Source organism: Mesoplodon bidens (genome assembly GCF_964165515.1).
Source record: "Mesoplodon bidens genome assembly, chromosome: 17".
NCBI classification, from domain to species: domain Eukaryota; kingdom Metazoa; phylum Chordata; class Mammalia; order Artiodactyla; family Ziphiidae; genus Mesoplodon; species Mesoplodon bidens.
This window is the reverse complement of record NC_138174.1, coordinates 68,153,315-68,168,167: the sequence shown is the minus strand read 5'-3', so window position 1 is coordinate 68,168,167 and position 14,853 is coordinate 68,153,315. Positions and strand designations below refer to the sequence as shown.

At 39.2% G+C, this 14,853-nt stretch overlaps 1 protein-coding gene across 1 annotated transcript in view; it reads left to right on the top strand.

Moving 5' to 3' along the window:
- The window catches only part of NALCN (sodium leak channel, non-selective), a 261,820-nt gene that overhangs the window by 106,282 nt on the left and 140,685 nt on the right, over nt 1-14,853 (top strand). Inside the window, exons 12-13 of the mRNA XM_081214587.1 lie at nt 7,563-7,730; nt 10,098-10,289. Coding sequence (XP_081070713.1) covers nt 7,563-7,730; nt 10,098-10,289 — 360 coding nt within the window. The remainder of the gene's footprint in view (nt 1-7,562; nt 7,731-10,097; nt 10,290-14,853) is intronic.

Sequence of the window (14,853 nt, the reverse complement as noted above, 5' to 3'; positions counted from 1 at the left end):
CCACCAGGCAAATAATAATGCAGATGGATCCAGCTGCCTATTTTATTATAAATTATGATCATTTAAACAGGTCATTCCATCTGTCTTTTGATAACAAATGCAAAGTTAGTAAAGTGATTAATTGTATTTATATGTAATTAGACAATCTATTTGGATATATTTCAGGCATTTATTGGTAGTTCCCTGCTTTAAAAAAAAAAAAAAGCCTACTTTGATATGGATTACATTCCTTCCTTTGGAGTGAAAGTCTAAAAATATAGGTGAGGGAGAAGTGGAGACGTGGGCAGTGGCCAATGCTCCCTCTGCTGATACAGCAGCCAGGCTGGGCTGCAGGGGAACCTTCAGGATGGACGCATCTGAGTTTCAGCTTTTCCTGAACTCTGCCAAGATGCCTGGGGGAGGGGACCGGTGCTGGACTTCCTCATCGTGCTGCGGGCCCTGGAGTGAGAAGCCAGGGTTAGAGAAAAATTGCCTCTTGTTATGGCTTGAAGGGATCTGGGATCTCTGGTCGCCTCAGGCTGACCCTGCAAAGGAGTTGCATCTGCCCACTGGTTGCTCGTGGCCCTGGGAGGTCTAACAGAATCCTGTTGATCTCAGTGATCCAGGAAGGGAATCTCCCCAGAAGCTGAATTTCTCCCAGGAGGGAAGTTGGGAATGGATTCCACCAGCCTGGGAAGAATCCTGACACGAAGCAGCTTCCTCCTGCTGCCCAGCAAAGCGGCTGCGGGGTTTTAGGTCTTTTACCACAAAAAAACATGTTGCCTCATACCATCCCTTGTTTACCACTGCTCAAGAGAGCATTTTTTTTTTTAATTTTATTGGGGTATAGTTGATTTACAATGTTGTGTTAGTTTCAGGTGTACAGCAAAGTGAATCAGTTATGCATATACGTATATCCACTCTTTTTTAGATTCTTTTCCCACATAGGCCATTACAGAGTATTGAGTAGAGTTCCCTGTGCTATACAGTAGGTCCCTATTAGTTACCTATTTTATATATAGTACTGTGTATGTGTCAGTCCCAATCTTCCAGTTTATCCCTCTAACCCCCTTACCCCCTGGTAACCATAAGTTTATTTTCTACATCTGTAACTGTGTTTCTGTTTTATAGATAAGTTCGTTTGTAGCCTTTTTTTGGATTCCACGTATAAGCGGTATTGTATATTTGTCTTTCTCTGTCTGACTCAAGAGGCCGTTAAAGACAAACAAACAAACAAAAAGCATATAGCCATGAGCAAGCAAAGAAAAATATTCTTACACAAAGGGATTCAGAAACTGAGGATGGAACTGGGAAATCCAAGATGAACATCTAGTATAGGAGTTTCCCAGTAGAGTAGAACTGACGGGAGAGAGAGTAGGGTTTTTTTCCCCCAGTGTCTCAAAGCTAGATAATTAGGGCAAAAAACAAACCTCCTGAACTTTGACTAACATTTTCAAAAAGTGAGCTGAAAAGGGCATGGTCGTTGATGAGAGCTAATTATTAACATAGGAGAGCAAGTGGAAAAAATTAAAAAACGGTAGAAAACATGAGGGAAAAGCAAGAGACTAGCCACTCGGATGTGAACAATAGGAGCCCCTGAAGGACAAAGGGAACAGGAAGAAGAAGAAGAATAAATGAGAGAAGAAAATTTTCCTAAACTGAGGTAAAGCATAAATCTATAGATTGAAAGAGCTCACTAAGTCTCAGAGAGCATAAATGAAAAAAAGGTACATTCCTAGGCATATCCTGGTGACCTTCCTTGGTTGCAAGCATAAAGAAAAAACTTTTTTAAACCTCCGAATGGGCTTAAATAACCTGCAAAATCAAGATAAATATATTGTGCTTTGGATGACTCATCCTCAATATTGGAAAGTAAAGGCAGTGAACCAACATATATATTGACCACTGAGAGAAAAGAACTGCAACTCAAGACAGTATGCAGCCAAAATATTCAGTGTTAAAAATGCACTTTAGGGGCTTCCCTGGTGGCACAGTGGTTGAGAGTCCGCCTGCCAATGCAGGGGACGCGGGTTTGTGCCCCTGTCCGGGAAGATCCCACATGCCGCGGAGCGGCTGGGCCCTTGAGCCATGGCCGCTGAGCCTGTGTGTCCGGAGACTGTGCTCCACAACGGGAGAGACCGCAGCGGTGAGAGGCCCACGTTCTGGAAAAAAAAAAAAAAAAATGCACTTTTGATAGAAAAGGATTGAGACAGTATACAATCCTTGATGTTTATTTGAGGAAACTACCCCAAAGTATGCTAAGCCTAAGATAAATTCTTCACAGTCCACAGGACTAGGTAGATAAGATGAAAAGGAAATAAAAGTAGTGGGTATTGAATCTCAATTGAAGATGGTAATTGAAATGTCAAGTAAGGGTCCTTGAAAAAAAAGAAATAATTACAATTCAAAAAGCTAGAATTGGGACTTCCCTGGCGGTCCAATGGTTAAGACTCTGCGCTTCCACTGCAGGGGGCACGGGTTCAATCCCTGGTCATTGAACTAAGATCCTGTATGCTGTGCAGCACGGCCAAAAAAAAAGAAAAAATTGATGGTTGATCTCAGAAAAAGCAGAATTTAGGAAGAGGGGTGATATCACTGGGAGTGTGGGTGAGAGAAGGATACTATGAAGTCTGTAGGTTGGCAGGGGTGTGAGGAAAGGGTGAGCAAGTACATTTGTGCGGGAGAGGAGTTTACAGTTATTCAATTTGGATGCAATAATAAAGAAGTATAGGTTGGGGCTTCCCTGGTGGCGCAGTGGTTGAGAGTCCGCCTGCCGATGCAAGGGGCATGGGTTCGTGCCCTGGTCTGGGAAGATCCCACATGCCGCAGAGCAGCTGGGCCCGTGAGCCATGGCCACTGAGCCTGCGCCTCCGGAGCCTGTGCTCCGCAACGGGAGAGGCCACAGCAGTGAGAGGCCCGCGTACCACAAAAAAAAAAAAAAAGTATAGGATGATGTAGGACAGTTGGGAATTAAACTGGGAGATTAGAAAAGCAGAGTCCAAATAAACAAGGGGGAGAAAAGACATTAACAACAATTTGACCGAGCCAGAAAAGACAAGAAAAGGTTAAAAGATGAATATCAATGACATACAATAAACTAGAAACATAAGACCAGGTATAACTTTGGCACGCTATATGTGAGAGGGTTGAATTTTTCTACCAAAAATCATAGAAAATATGCCTTTAAAGGAGAAATGGCTGATTAAAGGTTGGGACAGAGAAGGTCTGCCTTTTTTAAAAGGCAGATTTTTTAAAAATCATAGAAACTATGATTATGTTTAAACACAAAATCAAATAGTATCTTGATTCTAGGAGACGCATACAAAGTGGCCCCAGAAAGGGGCTGAAAATCATCTATGAAAAAACTAAAAGTGACATCTAAAATATTAAAACAGTTTACATACTTAGCAGACCATGCAAAAAAAAATTAAGGAATATTCTCAAGGCCAAAAATTGCGTTGATGTGAATGAAGAACAGCTAATGGGCTCTAAGGCCAGTGGCTGTCCTGAGGGTATTTGCATATGCTTGTCACCTAGAACTTGCCATTTTAAGAGCTGTATCCTGGACAGACGGAGGGGTTGTTCAAGGTGAAGAGTCAAAACAGAGACAGCCCCACGTAACATCAGGACACATGAGGTCTGTATCTCAGTGAGAGAAGGAAAATGTCCATCCCTCAGAAGGAAACAGTGGGGAAACCTTCAGTCTTGACCTCGAGTCCGAAAGAGTAGGGAAAGAGTACGCTTTGTGAAAATGTATCAGCACAAGCCTGCCCGCGTGGGATTGGAGTTCAAAATCACATTACTTTCAGGTCTGAGAAATGTCAGCCAAGAAATTGATTGAAAGGGGTAGCAAATTTGTAAGATACCTCATGCCCTCTGCTGAACCAGTTCTTTCTGAAAAAAAAAAAAATGTACTCTAAACACAGGTCTTGAAAATCTAGAGGAAATTAATGCTTTCCTGGCAAAGTACAAACTACCAAGTTGATGGACTAGGTAAGAAAGCTGATCAGAAGAACAGTGGAAAGCTTCGATCTACCGTTACAAAAAAGATTGGGCCCATGTGGTTTTCCTGCTGGATTTTTATCTACTTTCAAAGATGAGATAACTCTTATCTTATTTAAGAAATTACAGATTGTACAAAAGATGGGAAACTCCATAATAAGTTTGATCAGGCTACCATAGGCTTAACCCAAACCTTATAATTATAGTATAAGTAAAATTACAGACCAATTGTATTTATGACAGTAGCTGCAAAAATTATAAATAAAATATTATCCAATAAAATCAGCATAAGCATCTAGGGTTTATCCTAGGAATATACAAACCAAGGACTCCTGTGATATATTTCATTGCTTCAATGAATTAAAGGCTAATGCCCTCTAAGTAAAATAAAAGAGAAAGAGAGTCCTTAAACATGGTAGAAATTATTACCCTAAGCTCACTGCAACCATTATATATGAATACTGAGAAACTTTCATTGAAAATAAGGAACATATTATGGACTCCTGTTATTACCACCACATTACTTAGTATATATTACTGTTTGGCTATACCATTATAGCTAATGAATTAATACAATTAACTCCAAAATAAATCTTGAAAAACATCGTATCTTCATTGGCACATGAAATATATATATGTTTAGAAAGCCCAAGAGATTTTAAAAATTTTAGAATTAATAGAAGAATTTAGTAAGGCAAGTTGAGAAAAATCAATATAAATAAATCAGTAGCTTTTCTTTCCACTGGAAATAACTAGGTAGAAATGATAAAATAAAAAATAAAAAAGGTAAAAAAAATTCATTTTCATTAGTGACTGGAATATTAAATGAATAGAAATAAATTTCAAAATCAAACAATAACATATCTTTATGGGGAAAATTTTATTAAATAATATGGGCCAAATAAATAGAAAAACATAGTGTGTTTCTAGATATGAAGACTAGTTATTAACTCTTCTAAGGCTTTATATGTACAAGGTAAAGAAAAAAGTTATAAAGATGGACACATGTGACCATATAAAAATTAAAGTGCTTATAGAACTAATTCCACTAGAGTTAAAAATCTAACTATTGACTAGGGAAAAAATATTTCAGTTTATATAGCAGACAAAGATAAATGTCCTTAATATCAACAACTCCAAAAACTGATAAGAAAGAAACAACACCACCATAGAAAATTGGGAAGGTTATGAACAGAAAATTGTTTTTAAAAATATAATCTAAGTCATCAATACACATCTGGACAGCTAAGCAAAAGTTTTATTACGTTTGATTACATCAGGTGATGGTACAGATTTAGGACAAGAAACACTTTCCTACCTTGCTGAAAGGCAAATGACAACGTAACATTTTGAAAGTAATCTCTTAATGCTTTCTAAAATTTAAAGTGGGCAAACATGTCCTTTGCCCCAGAGGTGCCAGGTTTGAGACTCTACTTATAGATAGGAAAGCCCAATAAAAACTGATATTGCATAAGGATGGTCAGTACAGTCTGTTTTTGAAGTAGCAAAATGCTTAACCACTTTTCCTGATGATTCCTTATCCAAGAAGTACTGCCCTTTAACGAATCAGTAGAGAAAATGTTGAATTGAATAAACATTGAATACCATGCAAAATTATGCAGCTGATAAAAAGAATAAGTAGAACTTATATTTCTTAACCTGAAGGCACGTCCATGATTGTTAGTGAGAAGCTGCAGAATGACACATAAAATGTAAGCCCATTGTGTGATTATGTATGTTTGGATGAGGAGGGAATATAAAACATGGTTACCATGAATCACCTGGGAAAGGTGGGCAGGAATTTTATTAATATTTGTGTATTTAGGATTATTTCACAGTTAAAATGTATTACTCTGTTACACTTTTTTTTATTGAAGTGTAGTTAATTTACAGCGTGTTAGTCTCAGGTGTACAACAAAGTGATTTAGTCAAATACATATATATACACATATATGTGTGTGTGTGTGTGTGTATATATATATATATATATATATATATATATATACGTATTCTTTTTCAGATTCTTTTCCATTATAGGCTATTACAAGATTTTGAGTCGAGTTCCCTGTGCTATAGAGTAGATCCTTGTTGCTTATCTATTTTATATATAGTGGTGTATATATGTTACTCCCAAACTCTTAATTTATCTGTCCCACCCTCACTATCCCCTTTGGTAACCATAAGTTTCTTTTCTGTGTCTGTTACATTTTTTAAAAGGGACATGTCAACTTAAATTAAGAGGCAAGGTGGGTCTAGAGAAGTAATGTTAATCTCCTCCTCACACCTAAATTAACCATCTGCAATCCCTTTAAGTTTCCAGTCCTAAAAATGTTATTATTAAAACTCCACTTTCCTCACATTTTCCAAATGTGTGTGGAAGAAAATCCCTTCCATGTTGGCCTAGAAGAAGAGAAGCAAGCTATCCTTTATTCCTATCTTCCAACAAATCATTTGGTATCTTCTGACAGGGATGTGTTATGACTAGTGCTCTTTAATTAGAAGTTAATCTTACGTCACTGACATGTACACACTACTGTATATAAAATAGATAACTAATAAGGACCTACTGTACAGCACAGGGAACTCTACTCAGTACTCTGTAATAACTTATATGGGAAAAGAATCTAAAAAAGAGTGGATGTATGTATAACTGATTCACTTTGCTGTACACCTGAAACTAACACAACGTTGTAAATCAACTATCCAATAAAAATTTTTAAAGTTCATATTATATTGCCATTTTAATTCCAGTTGTAAACTTCTTTATAAAATGAGTGCTCTTATCCATAGGACAAGTAAACAAAAAATAATATGCTATGTTTGTATATGTACTTTATAATATTGTTATTTGCAATAGCAAATTCCTAGAATTAATGTGATAGATTAAGAGATCGAACGAATTTATTAACACAGTAATGTCGATTGTTAATTTACAAAATTAATAATGTAGACATATTAACATATTAATTTATGTGTGCATATGCACACACACATAAACTCCTTGTTATATTGGGTTGGCCAAAAAGTTCGTTTGGGTTTTTCCCTAAGATGTGATGGAAAAACCCGAGCGAACTTTATGGCCAGCCCAATAAAATCCAAAATTCTCTGCTGTTTATGTGACCCAAGATATAAATGATATATAAACTTTTAAATTGTAGTTTAATTACACTTAGTAATATGTAAGTGTAATTATACTATATCATGTGCATTGTAGAAACTTTTTTTCAAAAATACAAATTATAGAAAAATGCAGCCTTTCTGTATATAGTACTGTAATTCTATAAATGGCAATGACTTTTAATTAATATCAAGTGATGAATAATGAGGAAATAATACCACTCACAAACATTTAACATTTTAACATATTTTTCTCTGATTGTTTAAGATATATTTGGTCTGTGATGTTCTAGTGGGTGTGTTTCAAAATCGTATTTTTAACAATATTGTTCTAGATTTTTATATGATATGGCTCCTCATTTTATATGATAGTGGCTAAAATTCATGCACTAACAACCATATGAAATATTTTGAAATAAATTATAGTTTTAGATTACAATTTCACTGTCCCTTTGTTCCTCTAGGTGGCTTTTACGGTACTTTTTGATTTGGAAGCACTTCTGAAGATATGGTGTTTGGGATTTACTGGATATATTAGCTCATCTCTCCACAAATTCGAGCTGCTGCTCGTAGTTGGAACCACTCTTCATGTATATCCAGACCTTTATCATTCTCAATTCACATACTTTCAGGTAATACGAATAATGCCTATTTATCTTTAGAATTTTTTTCTTTCCAGGGAAAATACCAACAACTGTAGTAAATACAAACTTCAAATAGGCCCTGTGACATTTTAAATACCAAAAATAGTGCATTCATTTCATCGTTTTAAAAACTCTGAAAATTCAGAGTAATAAATGGAGATATTTTACATACAGTTCATACATCAGCACAGTGTGTAGAAGTACATATTTTATATGTACATGGATATTATGCATCTGTGCATACATGTAAAATTTTAAACTACATCAGATGTTGACACACACTTTAAAGAGTAGGAAATATGAATTTAACTCCAAGTGTAGTTCTCCCTTCTCAATAAGTCTAAATATGTTTGCTCAACACTAACTTACAGTTGAAATAATAAGAAATAGAACTTACCTTTACAGATTGTAATTAGTCATACTTCATTATTTATGAATTCCTATTATTTTCTTTGTGATGATTAAATAACAATACCTATAATTTTTTACTTTGTGTGGGGGTAGCAGGTAAATGTGGCTTCAGGGATGGCCAAATTCAGAGGCTAACATGGTATTATTGGGACCCCGTCCATTTCTCCACTCACCTTTCTTCTGTGTTGGTATCATTTTTAAGCTCTCTTTGTCCATGTGGTGGCTAAGATGGCTCCCAGAAGCTCAGGGCTTATGTGGCTCTTCCAGTAATTCCAGCTGGGGCTAAAGAATAGGACACCTCTCATAGGTCCTGCAAAAGTTCTGATGACTGAGGTCGTTGTGAATACCCTGGCCAGGCCTGGACCATGGGGGTCAGGAAGTCCCTTCTGGACCTCATAGACTAAGAGCAGAGTGGGAATGATTTGCCAAAGGAAAATCAGGAGGATTAGGAAGCTAGGGTTGCTGGAAGAATCCAAACGCATGTTATTTTGTGTAAAAACTTAAATCTAGGTTTTTAAAGCATTTCCTGTTCCTTACTTTATTCTTTCTTCTCCTGAGAAGCCTTTACAGACACCTTAAGCTCTTATTGATATCGAGCCATCTTGGACTACCATTCTACTTATCATCTTTCATTTATACCAAGACCACAATTTTCCTATTTTAATATCTCTAAACTGGAATCTGTCTTATAATCAGTGGTGTGTTATGCTTTAATTGGTGGCATTTTTCAATTTCTCAGTGGTACATAAAAAAATCAATGGCATCTTAGACTTGTTGAAAAATGCTACTTTTCCATATTGTATACTTCAACTTTTAATTATATTCTACTTTATGTTTTTAATCTTATGGGTATGCCCTTAAGAGCTGTGCCTTTGTATTAAACTCCCTTTGTAACAGTAATAGCCATTGAATCTTATTTGTCCAACACAGTGTTTGACACATAATAATATTTGTTAAGTGAATGAGAAAATTAATTAGTTATGGGTGGGAGTTTTTGCATATATATATATATATATATATATATATATACACACATATATATATATGCAAAACATTTAAACGTGTGTGCGTTTGGATAACCAGCTGAGCACGTAGAACAAAGTTCTAAAAAATACAGGGCTCGCGTAAGATAGAAGTGTGTTTCTCTCCAGTTGGTGGGAGTCCAGGGCAAGTAGGTGGCCCTGCTCCCCAGGGCCATCCAGAAAGCAGGCCTGTTGGGTTAGACTGAATCTATCATCTTCTATACGAGGCTTCTATTTTTGTTCCAAAGGGACAATTACAGTTGTTTTAATTTCCCAGCCAGAGGAAGGTATAAAAAGAGTGTCCAGGGCAAATTATTTAATTGAAAGTGCAAAAATCACATTTTTTCACATTCCATAGGTCTGAACCTAGTCCACTGGCCACAACTAGATACAAGTGGGGCTGGAAAATGCAGTCTGTAGCCTTGCTAGGCTAAAATTCAGCAAGTTCTGTTAATTAAAGGAAGGCTAGAATAGATCTTAGGGTAGCAGTCTCAGCCATGAGTAAAGACTCCTTGATAGATGGATTTTTTAAATTTCCTTTTGAATGTACAGTAATCCCTAGGAAAGTTTGTTTTATGAGACAATGAATATGCCTAATATTGAACTAATGTTTTCTTTGATATTTGAACGTTAGAACAAATGTCAATTTTATTTCAACAATATGTGTTAATTAATGCCACTTTGAATTATCACATCATATATTAAAACACTGAGTTGTCACCATTTTCCTTCATTCCTTTGGGATTTATTGAGTTCTTGCTATATGGCAGTCACTGAGCTACTGATATCTTAGTTATTAAATTGTTTTATCGCTAAATGCGATTTTATAGAGTGCTATGAAAAATGAGATTTTAGTATGAACTTATTTAAGATTCAGTATAAATAAACGATCGAGTGTGTGTGTTTTTCTCTCCCACAATAGGTTCTTCGGGTAGTTCGGCTTATTAAAATTTCACCTGCATTAGAAGACTTCGTGTACAAGATATTTGGTCCTGGAAAAAAGCTCGGAAGTTTGGTTGTATTTACTGCCAGCCTCTTGATTGTCATGTCAGCAGTTAGTTTGCAGATGTTCTGCTTTGTCGAAGAGCTGGATAGATTTACAACGTTTCCAAGGGTAAGAACAAAAACTGCAGTCAGTTTTAATTCATTTATTCTGAATTAATATCAAAGTAATTTCACTTTAACAGTGGTTTTAAAATATTGTCTTTTTTTATAACTTGGAGTAATTCAGTTTTAATATTCACAGTGGTCTTTTCTGCAGAATACAGATGTTTGAGAACATTTTCAGCATTGTCAGATTATGTGTCAATTCTAAAATTCTGGAAATAATCTAATAGAATGAGATGCAGAAACCCGTAAAGATGGAAGATAGGGTTCTTAGTACCTATACATGAAAATATAGCAGAACTTTAAAATTATTAATTTAAAAATATTTAAAGTTTGCTTTTATGTGTTTGTGAGAGCTAACATTTTAAATCTGTTTTACAGTTCATATATATTTTTATGTCAGGCATGATCTAGAAGGAAATTTTGATTTTCAATGTATAAATTTCACAAACTCTTCAGATTTGAAGTGCCTTTAAAAGATCATCTAGTTAATAACTCTGTATTCTTATTAGAATTCACTTAGGCTAAAAAGAAAGTTAAAAACGAGTCAATCCATAAAGAACTTGTGTAGAAGATACAGCGCCTAATCAGAACGACCCTGAAATTTAACTCCATGTGGATTTAGAAATATGAAAAAATATAATGACCAAGGCAAAGAATATATATATAGATATTTTTATAGCCTTGGGGTAAGAACAACATATATTTTTTTAAAAAATAAGCTTTGAGGGCAAACGTGTCTGTAACATAACAGATAGACAAATATACCCTGGGTTATTTTTTTAAATTTTAACAGATAGACTAAAATACTCTGGGTTATTACTTTTTTTTTTTTTTTTTTTTTTTTGCAGTACGCGGGCCTCTCACTGTTGTGGCCTCTCCCGTTGCGGAGCACAGGCTCCGGACGTGCAGGCTCAGCGGCCATGGCTCACGGGCCCAGCCGCTCCGCGGCATGCGGGATCTTCCCGGACCGGGGCACGAACCCGTGTCCCCTGCATCGGCAGGCAGACTCTCATCCACTGTGCCACCAGGGAAGCCCTGGGTTATTACTTTTTTTAATCTTGTACTAAATGTGTTACTCATTGCCAAGCATTTGTTGAGTGCCTATCAAGAGCCAGGCCGTGTTGGCCATCCTGAGACATAAACAATTAAGTTCCTAGTCTTCAGGTATTCTCAGTTGAGGGTGGGTAACCAGTAGGTAAACATAAAACATGACAGGCTTTGATAAAGGCAAGCACAAGGTGCTCTGGGAACCCCGAGGTGAGGGCCATAACCAGGAATGGAAGAATCCAGGAAGACTCCCTGGAACAGGAAGTTAGTGAGGAACAGCTGGATGGAGCCAGAGGAAGTGCACAGAGAACCGTGTTCTGGGTCATGGTGACAGCGTGTGCTGAAGGTTGAACTGAGCTGCGTCTTGTTCCAGAACTTAAATGAGAAAGGACAGTCGCTGACAAGAGGAGGACATAAAGCCAAGGAACTGTTAAGTTGGTGAAAGCATGATCACGATTAAATGCCAGTGAGAGAGCGCAAGGAGAGGGCAATAAAGATGTGTGAGCTAAAGAGGATGCTGGCAGAAGGTTCCCGAAGGCAGCCCGCAGGGCACTGGCGCAGGGCAGGTGTCAAGGTGGTCTTGTAGGACAGCAAGCCAAGCCGAAAGTCACAGCAAGCCTTGGTTCACTTTCAGCCGCAGTGCAGGCAGCAGGCAGGAACCGGCACTGCTGCCCAGGTCCCATTCTGCCCACTGGGCAGCACTGGGTGAGGGGCAGGTGGGCCAGCCCTGGCACGGTGACGAGGGAGGGATCTTTGCCCAGGAGCCCTGAGCAAAGCTCCTGCCCTTTTATGAACCGGGGAGGGGGTAGGGGTATGACTAGAGGAAGGGCTAGAAGTGAAAATGTACTGAGTCAGGATGGAGAAAAGTGCCTCAGCTGAGGCCCCCGCGTGGGGAGACCTCCAAGCAGAGGCACGCGGGCCGGGAATGCCACTGTGCACAGGAGCGGGGCAGCCTGGGGGCCGAGTCCTTGCCTGAGACTCCCTGCAGACACTGCAGTGCACAGCTGTGCCCCAAGACTGTGTGGGGAGAGCATGAGCCTGCCGGGCAAAGCCTGGTCCCTGGCCGTGGTCGGGTCACTTAGGATTGGCCTGGAGCCAGACTCCTCTACAGTGGGACCAGCTCTTGCTCCAGGGATAGAGAGATGTAAGCGAAGATGACAGTGTTGTCATCAAGGCCACCTTCTCTTAGGCTGCCCCCTCACTGCCCCCTCCCTGGGTAAATACAAAGAGCAGACTGCCGTCCTCATTATGATCACCCTCCATCCCTCAGGCCAGTTTACTTCAGCTCCCTCTAAGGATCAGCCATTGTTCTAGGCCCGGGGTGGGGAATGGGTACTAAATGGTAACAAGCCTTTATTTATTACACAGACCTATCTTAATTTCATACCTTATCTTCCTTTTCTGCCCTTTCCTCTCATTTCACCCCACCAACTTTATATCCTTTACCCAAAACCTCTTCGAACCAGGTGATTTTTGGAGTGCAGAATATTCTAGATACTGTAAGGGTGATATCACCCTCCACAGCTGTCTGAATCAGCACCCTGTAACGAACACATTAATATTTCTCTAGCAAAACATCAACCTTCAGACAAAGAAGGGTAAATAAAGACAATAAATAAGACGTAGGTCAGATCAGACTTTTGCCACTAAATGAGCTACCAACAAAACCAAACAAAACACCTTTGGGTATTTTCAAAATGTTCTGAATATTGAAGTTGTGAGTAAGGGCTGTGGGCCTGCATATGAAAGCATTGTGGATAAGAGTCTATACTTACTGCTCCATCACTTTTTAGTTATGTGACACCAAATGAATTATTCTTTAAGCTTTTATTTTTTCACATCTACAATACAGGCAAAAATGGTATTTTCCTCATAGCATTGTGTGTGTTGAATGATATACAAAAACAACCCAACTCTGGGTTTAGAAAGCATTAAAAAAGTGATAGCCCGGCTTCCCTGGTGGCGCAGTGGTTGGGGGTCCGCCTGCCGATGCAGGGGACACGGGTTCGTGCCCCGGTCCAGGAGGATCCCACATGCTGTGGAGCGGCTGGGCCCGTGAGCCATGGCCGCTGAGCCTGTGCGTCCGGAGCCTGTGCTCCGCAACAGGAGAGGCCACGGCGGTGAGAGGCCCGCGTACCGCAAAAAAAAAAAAAAAAAAAAGTGATAGCCCATATAATATATTTGAAATTGGCATAATACAGAGGCTACTCTGTATTAAAGACAAGGCTGCTTTAGATCCAGTCCTGCCTTAGCCCTTGGGATTTGCTCTAATTTTCCAGCCATAATTGTAATCAACTAGCATTGCATTTTCAGATCTCCAATTACTCAGTTGTGCTTTTCCGCCTGATTACTGTGACCATCTTAATGAAAGCAGCCAGCGACTATGGGGCCCCTAATCAGTTAGTTATACAGCAGCTGACAGCGTTGACACGGGAAGCGACTAGGTTTCTCCTTGCATGTGAACGCAATTAAGAGTTAAATTCCTGAACCATAATCAAATCTTGCAAGAAATGTTAAAAATATTACAATTACAAAAAGCCATCATTATCATTCCCAGCAAAATAAAGCATCATCTGTTGGTGGCACTTGCCTGATATGAAGTGATCAGGAAAGATGATTGTAAACACAGGGCAGACGATGCCTGATTTTTGCGGGTCTTGCCCCCTTCCATCCTCATGGGACATCTCCCTCATTACTCGGTGGCTGGGTGTTGAGGTAGGTTGGTTAATTATATTATCAGCCAAAGCACAGCACATTAGGAGAACAGATTTTCTGTAAGAAAAATCACGTGATCCATCCCAATGCAAAATCGGAACTTTTAAAATCAGCAATTGTTTGTATTATCTTTACTTGGATCCACTCCGTCTCGGAGGCTAGCAACCCCCATCACACACAGGGCCATGGGATGCGGGAAGCAACGGCAGGAAGGCGTGAGAGGCTCAAGAGAGGACCAGTTGTGAAGAGAGGAGCGTTCTTGGTGCAGGGGACCCAGCATCTGTGCCCGGGAGATCATTACTCTGGCTGTTTCTGGAACCTGACCTTGACCCAGCCATCCGGGGGGATATAGTCTCTCTAGGGAAATAGGACTAGATGTAAAACCCAACACTGGTTTGATTGGACCTGATTGTATCCTGGGCTCCAGCAACCTGCTGTGAGACCCCTCTAAGAGGAGCTGATATGGACCTGGGAGGCTGGTTTCCCTTCCAAATCCCAAGAAGAGAACCCTGGAGGGTCAGAGGGACACAGGAGACAACAGCAACCCAGGCACACTAAGTAACCGCCCAGTGCATTGACCCTCTGATGCAGCTCCATCTACACTGGAAGACCCCGGGTGCTTCTGGAGATACTCAAAGGTGAAAGGATACTAAAGGGATTAGGATTATTCCACCGGTTCCCCAGTGGGTCTCCGTGCCTCATTGGACCACACTGCAGCCTGTGATCCATTTGCAGTAAAACTGATCCTTCTTCGATGTAAACTGCCTCATGACACTCTCCTATTTAAAATGCTTCAAGATTCTCCT